The following is an 11,938-nucleotide window of genomic DNA, read 5'->3' as shown; positions in this document are numbered from 1 at the left end:
GTGGAGAGATTGGGACTCTCATACACTGCTGGTGGGACTGTAAAATGGTACAACCATTGTGGAAAGCAGTATGGTGATTCCTTCAAAAGTTGGAATTAGAAATACCATTTGAGCCAGCCATTCCATTACTAGGTATATACCCTAAAGAAGTGAGAGCCATGACAAGAACAGATATATGCACACTCATGTTCATCGCAGCACTATTTATAATATCCAAAACATGGAAACAACCTAGATGTCCATCAACTGAGGAATGGATAACCAAACTATGGTACATACACACAATGGAATACTATGCAAAGCTAAAGAATAATGTAGAATCTGCAAAACACCGAATAACGTGGATGAACTTGGAGGACATTATGCTGAGTGAAATAAGACAATCACAAAAGGACAAATATTGTATTAGTCCCTTATTGTAAAAGTTAAGGAAAGGTTTATCTATAGAAGGAAATTTTCTTTGTTGGTTAGAAATGTTCTTTGTTGAGGTGGGAGGAGAGGGGAGGGAATCCTGTTAGATAGACAGAGATAAGTACTGATTTGGGTGAAGAGAAGGGCAATGCACCAAATGTGAGTGACCAATATGGCAGCACTGAGGAGAAGAAAGACAGAGAGAAGTACATGGGAAGTATAGACAACACAGATGAACCCTTTCGCACATACAGTACTGCGTTGTCAGTGAAGGCAAACATAGGTATATGGGTGGATAGATGGGTGGACAGGCTGAGTGATTAGTTATGTCTATGAGATGGGGAGTGTACCCACGAACATGTATAGGGTTGGCAGAAAATGGTCCTGTAAGTTTATGTGAATGATCAGAATTCCCAGGTGTATAGTAGAGCTGACAAGGGGCAAGGTGGTGGTCACTGCTAGCTACCCAGAGGGACCAAGTAGTCAAACCTGGGGGCTTGGGACCATAGTCGCAGGGGACATCAAGCTCAATTGGCATAACACACTATACAAAACATTGTTCCATCTCCTACTTTGGCAAGTATCAACTGGGATCTTAAAAGCTAACAAACTGCCATTTAGATGCAACGATGGGTCTCTCTCCTCGTCCAGAGCAAAGAATGAAGATAACCAAAATTCATGGAAACAATTAGACCATCCGATCTGCAGCCTATACGACTATACGACTATGAGACCAGAAGAACCAGATGGTACCCAGCTACCAGTGTCATCCACTTGGAAGGGGATCTATGTAGGAGATCCTTGACAGAGAGGGAACACAATGTGGAACAAAACTCATAATCATTTGGAGAAAAAAATAAAGCGGGAGGGGGGGCAGGTTTGTTGGTCCAATAGAGCCTGGTGGAACCACTGAGGCTATGGCCCCTAGCTGCCCTTCAGGTCTGGAATTGAACCCACACCTGTGCTTTCCAGACAAACAAAAGACAGGCATATGAGTTGAACATTTACCTCAGGTAGACACACTCCCTGGAGAGAATAATCATGGGAGAAAGAAGGACTGCTTATACACAGGGAGACAGCTCAGGGGGCAGGAGGGCATGGAGGGATGGACAATGGGAAAGGGTAACTATGGGGAGGAAGTGGGAGGAGAGCTGTTGCACTATGGTAAACTGTGGTCAGTGTTATAAGACAAAATGTATGTCAACTGCTGTATGGAAAGTGAATCTGCTCTGTAAATCTTCACCCAAATCACAATTAAAAAAAAAAATTCAATGCAAAACAGAAAGAAAAAGAAAAGTCACAAGATTTTATAACATGATCACAGTAAATGAAAAACTAGAACAAAAATACCACATAAACAGACGCACAAAGGTCAGCATAAAGAATTTCTGAAAAGCAAAACCTTAAACTCTGTTCTTTATGATTTTCTATTTCCCAAAAGAACAGATACTACATTTAGAGCAAAAAGGACATTTTTAAAAAAGTTTGTACCTTAAAATAAATTACTGGTATAAAGCATCACCAGGCAAAATGTGTATTATCAGACTTATAGGTCACATCAAAGTTTTTAAAAACTTACTTTAAAAAGTCTATGAACAATTATTTTTCCTCAAGCATTAACTATTACTCTTGGTTTTCCCAAAGTTATCTCCTGCCATTTCACTTACTGAAACACTTCTTGTTTTCATCATTCTAAGAAATCCAAAAAAGCCTTAGATAATGACCGTTACGCACACATGATAAAGTTTATGCATTATTTCATATAAATTAAAGCCTTCAAACTCTTACTGTCATCTCTTCATTCTCATTTTATGCTTATGTCTTAGCTTTCTCCTGCTTCCAACTCATTTACATGAAATTAAATGTAATTATAGTGTAGACAAAACTAATAACCACCAAATCAGAAGACTTTTAATCATTGATACTGCTAATTTATAAAGGGTAAAATACATTAATATAAATAACCCACTAAAATCATAATGCAAATGAATTGCTTTGTAGTATTTATTATTTGGAAAATAAGAGCAGTTCCTAAATAATAAATTCAGTGTAAGGCATATCCATAAGTTTTCACAAAAAGAAAATCCTTTCTTACACTATTATGAACAGTGTTAGCACAAGCACACACAGACCTGTTAATAAAGCAATTGATTCCATGCTTAAGAATACGTTCAACTTTCTCCTTCATTTTTTCCTTTTCTGCATGTTCTATTTCTGCAACCTTTGCTGTAGAATCCACTCTTACCCTGGAACCAAATATCTACAACAAAGGAAGCATAAAAATAGCATCATTTTCGTTATTCCTAAGAGTCCCATAGTATATTTCAACATTTTTATGTACATGTATCAAAATACATGTATGCATGGGTGTACACACACACAGAAACACACACACACATTAATGCAACCATTTCCCCAAGTTTTCTGGATTCAGGGTAGCCAGAAATTAAATTTCAAGAAATGTAGTTACACACCTTTATTTTGTCTGTATCCATTCCAGTATTTGCAATAAGAATTTTAGCATTTTCAATTCGCTTGGGTTGATTTACTCCAATTTTTTTATCCAACAGAAAGCCTATAATAAACATAAAAATGATAGTACTATATTAAATAAATACCTTGAGGCTGCATCAATCTTATAAACCTTCCTGCTTTATCAAATTACTCTTTCAAGTAAATATAGATCCAATACACCAAGCTCCTAGGATAAAATCAATGTAGTGTCATTTAAACATACACACACACACACACACACACACACAAACTGTGCACAGCACAAGTAGTAAAAGTAAACAGTATTTCATAACTTTTGTTTCAAATGTACACTTTATATATAGAAGCATGTATTGTAAAGTAAAAATATTAAGACAACATTGACTTAAAATCAACATCACAAGAGAAAACAAGCTGTGAAGGGTCAGGTATTACTGCTAGAGACTACTGAACTTTTTTAATGAATTGAAACAATGGACAAACCTGGCCCTAACCATACCCCTGTTGCTTACTGGCGATGTATCCTTACACACTCATCTGTACATAGGAAATATAAGCAGTGACAGAGATGCTAGTTTTCAGCCTAGAGGCATGCTAACTTGGAACCATCATATACAACCAGTAACTGCCTAACTGCCTACTTCTCCAGACTTTAGGTAAAAAAAAAACAAAAATCTGAAACCAATGTTAATTTTGGATTTCTGTTCCTGTTAGTTGAGCTTAATTCTGACTCACTGTGTCATCACCATGAGAACAAAGAAAAATTCCTATTACAATGCCTGGCACAGAGCCCAGGTGGTACAGTGGTTAAGTGCTTGGCTGCTAACCAAAAGGCCAGCAGTTCAAACCCATCAGCCACTGTGCAGGAGAAAAGATATGGCAGTCTGCTTTTGTAAAGATGACAGTCTTGGAAACCCTATGGGGCAGTTCTGTAAGCCCAATGAGCCAATCCATTCATTGGCAATGGGCTGGGTGTTTTTTTTTTCATCAAGGTTTTCACCAGTTTAGTCATGCTTGATGCAGCAGACTGGACTGCTGCCAGGCCTATAACAAACACTTAAAGTGGCACAGTCAGCCACTATGTTTGAGCTAGGTACCAGTGTTTCTGACTCTGCCTGTCAAGAGATCTAGCTGCTGTGTAATGCACACACTTCCCTTGTTTTCTAAGAGGGAGGTTAAGTCTCTAGCAGGGATTAGACCATAATCTTTCCATTCTGATTATAGTTCCAGTATACCCACATTTTACAAATTCAGGTACATCCCAGTGTTGCTTTGTCAGCCATGACTGAACCAGGAAAAACAAGTTTGAAGCCCTGGTTTTTTTGGCATAGAACATTTAAAAATGGTAGCTGCAGTATTATCATTGTTTGAATGATCTTTCCCTACCACAAGCCCCTATTAGAAATGCTACACAGCCCTTACATTAAATTCAAACTAGGGGTATTGCCAACTAGAAATAGTGTTGGGACTTTTGTATTTCCTTTGAAATAAATGGAGACATGACATGGAACAGAACCAGGACTTTAAACCACTTGTTGTTGTTGTTGTTGTTGGTATTTGCCGTCAAGTCAGCCCTGACTCATGGCGACCCCTCGTTGGGTTTCCGAGGCAGTATCACTACGAAGTAGGATTGCCCAACCTTCCTTCCAAGGAGTGGCTGGTGGGTTTGAACCGCCAGCCTCCTGGTTAGCAGTCAAGTGCCTTAGGCACTATGCTACCAGAGCTCCTACTTTAAAATACTGGTGAAGCAGAAACTGTAAAGCACAACTTATTCCTTCTCTATAAAACAGAATGTCTATACTTTCCACAGGCCATGTGGTGAAATAAATATACTGTGAAATGCTTTTAAAAACTCATTCTACTAAGATATCATTCTTTAAGACCAACACCAAGAAATAAACGCTCAACCAAGACTCTACAACTATATCCTACTTAACTAGATGATCTGACACACTCAAACCCTTCCTGGAAAATACATGTTATCCTAGAAAACACACCATTTGAGTATAGCTAACTTAAAGCTACAATTTCTCTTTGTTGACTACAAATAACTTACAGTATGAAGTAAAATCTATCAAATTATCAAAGCAATATTTAACAAATGGTTTAAAACAGCAAAAATACTTGCAATGTAACTTGTGTTCTTAAAGTTTTCTAATTTTGTTAAGCACCACTAGTCCTAAAATGGGCTAAAAATAGCATTCACTTAGCAGTCAACACCCAGCAACCATTCAAAGCTTCTTTTTCCATATTTGACATACATACATACCTTCATCTAAATAGGAATCAGCTAGACTTCCCCCTAGCTTCTTGATGACATGAATTGCCTCCAAATTACCAGAGCCTTTCAGTCTGAGAACAGCTTCCACAGCTAACTTAGTAAAGTGATCTTTGTGATGAGTAAGAAGTTTTGAGGACAATGTTGTTCCTGCAATGTTCATTAAATCTTGACGGAATTTAATTTCATCAGAACTTAAAACAAAAAGAAAGCCACATCTGAGTTTCTCCCAAGATAAATCAACCCTTCTTTACTTTTCAGAATTTATCCGTACTGTCAAACAGATAATTTTGGCCCAACTATAAATGCTTTAAATCTTATAAAAAGAATTTAATCTCATCAATATAATCAAGAAATGCAAATTGAAAGAAACCATTTTTCTACCAACCCAGCAAGTTACAAAAGAGGGAGGGGAAAAAAGAAAAAACTACAAGCAACAAAATATCAAAACATGCGCAACAGTCATTGTTGTACAGCTTGTGGGAGTATTGAATTTTCTCTGACAGCTTATTTAATAAACAAAAATGTCTTAAAATACACATATTTTTCTTGGATATAGAAATTATACCTCTAGAAACTTTTTTTGGGGGGGGTCAACAAATTTGTCACATATCATAAAGCTAAAATTTGGCAAAAACACAAACCTCCAACTATAGATGAAGTAAGCAAACTATACTACAGTCACACAATCAAACACATGACTGTATTAAAACTAATGTTGCAGAGCATACTGACATTGAGAAATCCACCTGTTAATCAATAGGTTAAAATGAGGCTAAAAACCCTCTCTGTACAATGATACTATTTGTTTTTATTTGCCTGTTTGTTTTGATTCTATATGCAAGACTAGAAACCCTCATTTTAACTTTAGTGTCTATTTCTGGAGGAGAATGTGGATTTTTCACTTGAGGGTAGGTAGCAGGGTCATGTTTGCATATGCTTTTCAATGCTGTCTTAATTTCCTGCATCGTGCACATTATGATGCATTCTTAAAATAGCAGTGTTCTGGTATACCAACCCATGATCAACAGCAGAATTCAACAGAGCTTCTCTTGCTGCCTTTGTGGCTTCTCTCCAACCTGCAATGATGGTCTGTGGATGAATCTTTTTTGCAATTAAAGTTTCTGCTTCCTATTAATAAACAGTAAAAACATTTGTCAAGAATAGTTATAGAAGTAAGGATTTGATTATTTCTAATATTCAAAACCACAGGAACAAAAAAGAAAAGAAGGTTAGAGTTGCTCATATATATTCTTACCCTTAGTAATTCTGCTGCTAAAACAGTAACAGAGGTAGTCCCATCACCAACTTCATCATCTTGAACCCTTGACATATCTAGGAAAACACTGGTATTAATTTATACTTGATTTTACTTTTAAATGATCTGTTGGTAGTTTAATTCTCCAACCACCACTACCAATCCAGATCTCAATACCTAAGTTTCCTTACCTGACAAATTCTTTGGAACTTTTAGGTCTGGAATGCACATAGTTTTACCATCAATACTTACTTGGCACTCCAGATGCTTGTATTTTTAACAAGGACAATCAATTAAAAAGTGGTAGACATCAATTAATTAAAGTACAATTAATTGTCACAACCTATTAAAAAATAAACATTTTATAAGGTAAACAAAACAACAGCTTTTTTAAAAGTCCCTCCTACCCTCTTACAAACCTTCAGACTCACCAACTAAAACTTTAGCTGCTGGGTTATCAACACCAATGTTTTTTAGAATAGTTGCACCATCATTGGTTACCATAAGGGAGGCATCTCGTCCGCTGCTTAAAAGAATCTTGTCCTAAAGGGACATAGGATATAAGTACACCTTGAAAAATAAGTGGGTCAACCAGTATTTTCATACACTCCTAGTATGTAAACACTCTGATGGCTATTTGGCATTATCCATTGGAAGTTTTTAATGCATATACCCCACAACCAAGCCTTGGTATCTACCCCTAGAAAGACTAGAAGGACAGGAAGACATGAACAATGAGATTTGTTTCAGCACTGTAATAATCAAAATGATGGAAATAAACTAAGAGTCCAGTGATACAGCCTTAGTTAAAGTGAAATAATCAAACTTCAGAATATCTACCTACACTGACAAGAAATTTAAAGAGCAAGCTACAGAAGTCCTTATATATATAGTGTCTGTACAAAACAGTGTTGTGTTACATGAGGAAATACTTAAATACATATATATACATTTACAGAAGTGAACAGAAATGTAGTTTTTCCTGCTATCTGAAAAGCATTCCTATGAAACCTTTTGTAAGCCAAAATGGCACAAAGCCTTAAAGACTCAATTACCATTAATTTACATGAGAAAAATTTCTGGGTGTTCCCAGAACCAAAAAAATAACCTATCAAATCATACCAAGTAATACACAAAATCTACAATAACACTAACATAGTGTTCACAGACAGTTCACAGCTATGGCAGGTTGATGCTGAGTGTGATTCCAGGGGAAGAAGCCTGGGGACTCAGTGGCCACTCACTGCTTGGAGTATGACCTGCCTCTTTAACAAACTGACCACTAGTTTTCCCTTTCCACCTTTTTTCACAAAAGTGAAAATCCTCTTTAGATTTCTTTCAGTTAGCAAAAACAGGTACTAATGTAGGTTTGCTACGTAGTACCTAAGGCACTTGACTGCTAACCAGAAGGCTGGCGGTTCAAACCCCCCAGCCACTCCTCGGAAGGAAGGCTGGACAATCTACTTGGGTAGTGATACTGCCTGGGAAACCCAAGGAGGGGTCACTATGAGTCGGGGCACGGCACATAACAACAACAACAACAATGTAGGTTTATCCTAAAAGGGAAGTGGAGTAAAGCTAACTTTCAAACAGCAGAGGATACTTGTGTATCCAGAAGATACCTATCAACACAACAGCATTGCTCATAGAGCACATATACGTATTGTTTTGATTTTTACTAAGAATATACTCATGTCTTACTTGTATAATTAAAATTACATATCAAAAACATTTTTTTAAAAAAAGTGTTTGTTATTAACTATGTTTCCACTAACGACTCCAAAACAATATGAAAACTTACAAATACACTGTTTTCCTTACCATGCCCTTGGGTCCCAACGTGCTCTTTACCAAGTCTCCAATAGCAATGGCACCAACGAAAGAAGACTGCAGTAAAAATCAGAGATGATCAGAACTAATCGACTTTACAGTATTAGATGAAAGGTACAATTTTATCCTCAAAAGAAAGGTAGGAACATGGCTCACCAGACGGGCCGTCTCTGCTCTCTCCTCATCAGCTCCAGCCTTGAAGATGTTAACAGGAGCAAGAGAAAGGGACGCCTAAAATAAGAATTCAAACGTTCTTAGAATTGATAGGCCTTCCTCTATACTCACAAGTAAACAGCCAAGAGAAAAGTTATTTACAACACAGTTTAATTTTTCAAGCAAAGGAAGGGCTTCATCATCGGTGCAGTCATTTAAAAGGAGAGGCTTGCGAAAGTTGTGAGGAAAGCGACTTCTAAGATCTAGGAAAGCGTCAGGAATAAAAATCATACACTTAAGGGCCTGACTGTTAAGGATGACAAGACTTAAGATTTTAAATTACAAGTAAGGAAGCTAAGGATGGCAGGTCAGTCGCAGGAGAACCGTGAGGTACGCTAATGAAAGCGGCGGCGTCCATTTTCGCCCCTAGGGCGCGCCTTCCCAGCCCACTCCAGGCCCCGCCCCGAGGACGGGCTGAGTGGACCTCGCCGGCCCCAGGCACTAGAAATTTCTGTGGCTAGTGGGTGATGGCGAAGCCCAGGCTTCGGGCTCCTGCGACTGTGGAGAAGCCGAGTAAGAATAAGTCGCTCCCCTTGAAACGCACTCACTCCCCCTCGCCGGCAAGAAGGGCTCCCACCAGCAGGCCTCCGGCAGGCCACACGCCCCTGCTGGCGCCATGTGCGGCGGTCACGGGAAAGACACAGGGAGCTCACGGCCTTGGGAGGATAAGGGAACACAGAAGTGGAAGGGCTCAACGAGACATCGCGGGGCAGGTGCCGGGCGACTAAGCTTACCATGATGCCTAGGAGTTCAGCACACACACACTAATCCCTCGCAGCTCGCCTCGGTAACCAAGAGAGAACAGGGAGCCGGAAGTGACGCCACACGCTCGAATGACACACTCAACTGCAGAAGGCGGGGCCGCGGCCAGCGCTACATTCCTATCTGGTGCTGCCGCCCACGGAGGAAGGGCGGGGATGATAATTTGAGAGGAGCTTCAGGGCCCTAAGAGCCACCCATCACGTTGGAGCGGGTGGTGCCTCAGTTTGCGCTGCGCCCCCTCTGGCACCACCGGTTAAGATTAGGAATGGAGGAGTCTGACATTTTGCATGAAGGCGTGCCAATCCACAAGGGCCAAAGTCTCTGAGGAACAAAGAGATCCTTGCAGTGGTGGGTTGCCATAGCAATGGGATTCTGGCTCACATTTACATTTTTTACTTTCTTTAATTTTTAACACACAATCCTATAATAGTAATAACAATAAATCTAATGAATATATAGAGATATCCAAGCTGAACAGGTGTGGGAAGAGAATGGGATTACACCAACAAATATATAGAGAGATTTACCAGGATATGTCAACATACGTATTTACATATGCTGCAACTATATCCCTGAATACAGAACCACAATACAGGGGCAAACTCATAGCGACCCCCATTGGGTTTCCAAAGTCATAAAGCTTTACAATAGTAGATTGCCCAGTCTTCCTTCCCAGGAGTGGCTGGTGGGTTTGAACCACCAACTTTCTGGTTAGCCGTCAAATACCCTAGGCACTGCACCACCAGAACTCCTGTGATAACGTCTTCGCCATAACCAAGGAGTGCTGGTGGTGGAGTGCCTAAGACATTTGACGGCTAACCAGAAGCCTGTTGGTTCAAACCCACCAGCCACTCTTCAGAAGGAAGACTAGGCAATCTACTTCCGTAGAGATACCGCCTGGGAAACCCAAGGAGGGATCACCATGAGTTGGAATTTTGCTTCCTCCTCCCCGTTTTTAGCCATAACCAAACACCTTGAAGGAATTAGTAGCTGGACCTAGAGGTTCAGGACCATAGTTTGTGTGGGGGATGGCATCAAGATCAATTGGCACAATATAGTCCCCAAAGAAAATGTTCTACATCCTACTTTGGTGAGTAGCTACTGAGGTCTTAAAAGCTTGTGAGCAACCATCTAAGGTATAACTATTGGTCTGTCCCCTTCTGGAGCAAAGAGGAGTGAAGAAAATCAAAGACACATAGAAAAAATTAGTCCAAAAGACTAATGAACCATGTGAATCTCAGCTTCCACGGACCCTGAGAACAAAAGAACTAGATAGTGCTCAGCTACCACTACTAATCGCTCTAAAAGGGATCAAAATACAAGGTCCTGGATAGAGTGGCAGAAAAATGTAGAAGAAAACTCAAAATTATAAATAATAATAATAAAAAGACCAGGGTCACTGATCAGATAGAGATTGATGAAAATCTCAAGACTATGGTCCTTAGACACCCTTCAAGCCTGGAACTGAACTCACATCCCATCCCATTCCTCCCCACCTCTTCACACCCCTAACCTCCCACGCCCACACCTGTGGTTCAGTTTTCAGCCAAACAATAGATGGGTCTATAAGGTGAACAATAACACCAGGAAGATACAACTTAGAGCACTCAACCATCCAAGATCAAAAGGGCAGCACTTGGCAGGAGACAAAGTTCAGAAGGCAGGAAGGAATAGGAAAGAAGGACTAAAGGAAACAGGAAAAACAGAGGAGATGGGATGAGTGTTATCATACTGTGGGGATTGTAATCAAAGGCATGAAACAAAATGCGTATGAACTGTTGAATAGAAAATTGATTTGCTTTGTAAACTTTCACCCAAATCACAGTAAAGAGTTAAAAATTTTATTTTAAATTTTTGCATTAAAATAGCACACACGACACACGCCCTAGAGAGAACAATCATGGGAGAAGGAAGGGCTGCTTATGTACAGGGAGACAGCTCAGGGCGCAGGAGAATATGGAGAGATGGACACTGGGAAGTGGTACTATGGGGAGGAAGTTGGAGGGGAGCTGTTGCATTGTGGTAAACTGTGGTCAATGATATGAGACAACGTATATGTGAACTGCTGTATGGAAAGTGAATTTGCTCTGTAAATCTTCACCCAAATCACAATAAATAAATAAATAAATAAATAAAGTATTCCAAAGTCAAAAAATAAATAAATAAATAAATAAATAAAATAGCACACACATGTAGTTTAACGTGTCATATAATATAATCAAAAACATTTATTTCCCTGACTTATCACTTCCTCTCCCCAGAAACACCCCATTTTCCACTCTTTTAGCGTTTGTGTCTATATGTGGTTATTTACAAGCATATTCTTAATAATATTTTGTTGCTTTTTTAATTTCAAGTATTGAGTATAATGGAGAAGACTTGCTTTCCTTATATGAAATTTTTAAATGCTGTTTGTAATTGGATGTTGATTGCACAAGCAGGGCAAGGTCTTGTGAACTCTAAGGAGAACATTTTACTTTGCTTTTGCCTTATTTGCTCATTTCCAGCAGGCTTTGCATTTTGCTTTTCTCCCTCCCCCCTCCTCCCATTAGTGGGGATAACTAATAAAAGACATAGTTTATGTCTTGGTCTTTTCTCCTACAAGCAGTTTGGTGGAGATTTACAGCCAAGGAAACCTTGTGGGGTAGTTCTACTCTGTCCTATAGAGTAGTTATGAGTCAGAATTGACTCAA

At 39.3% G+C, this 11,938-nt stretch overlaps 1 protein-coding gene across 1 annotated transcript in view; it reads right to left on the bottom strand.

The window, feature by feature from the left end:
• CCT2 (chaperonin containing TCP1 subunit 2) overlaps nucleotides 1–8,841 on the bottom strand; it is a 21,459-nt gene extending 12,618 nt beyond the window's left edge. The window contains exons 1-10 of the mRNA XM_042782619.1: nucleotides 8,808–8,841; nucleotides 8,586–8,686; nucleotides 8,427–8,501; nucleotides 8,262–8,327; nucleotides 6,872–6,983; nucleotides 6,441–6,517; nucleotides 6,201–6,313; nucleotides 5,174–5,376; nucleotides 2,886–2,986; nucleotides 2,544–2,671 (exon numbers count right to left, since the gene is read on the bottom strand). Coding sequence (XP_042638553.1) covers nucleotides 2,544–2,671; nucleotides 2,886–2,986; nucleotides 5,174–5,376; nucleotides 6,201–6,313; nucleotides 6,441–6,517; nucleotides 6,872–6,983; nucleotides 8,262–8,327; nucleotides 8,427–8,501; nucleotides 8,586–8,686; nucleotides 8,808–8,841 — 1,010 coding nt within the window. The remainder of the gene's footprint in view (nucleotides 1–2,543; nucleotides 2,672–2,885; nucleotides 2,987–5,173; nucleotides 5,377–6,200; nucleotides 6,314–6,440; nucleotides 6,518–6,871; nucleotides 6,984–8,261; nucleotides 8,328–8,426; nucleotides 8,502–8,585; nucleotides 8,687–8,807) is intronic.
• Nucleotides 8,842–11,938: the final 3,097 nt, after the last annotated feature.

Source organism: Orycteropus afer, unplaced genomic scaffold (genome assembly GCF_000298275.1).
Source record: "Orycteropus afer afer isolate SDZICR_OR568_19922 unplaced genomic scaffold, OryAfe1.0 scaffold00392, whole genome shotgun sequence".
Classification (NCBI taxonomy): Eukaryota; Metazoa; Chordata; class Mammalia; order Tubulidentata; family Orycteropodidae; genus Orycteropus; species Orycteropus afer.
The sequence above is the reverse complement of the archived record's forward strand: the minus strand, read 5'-3'. Positions and strand labels throughout refer to the sequence as shown.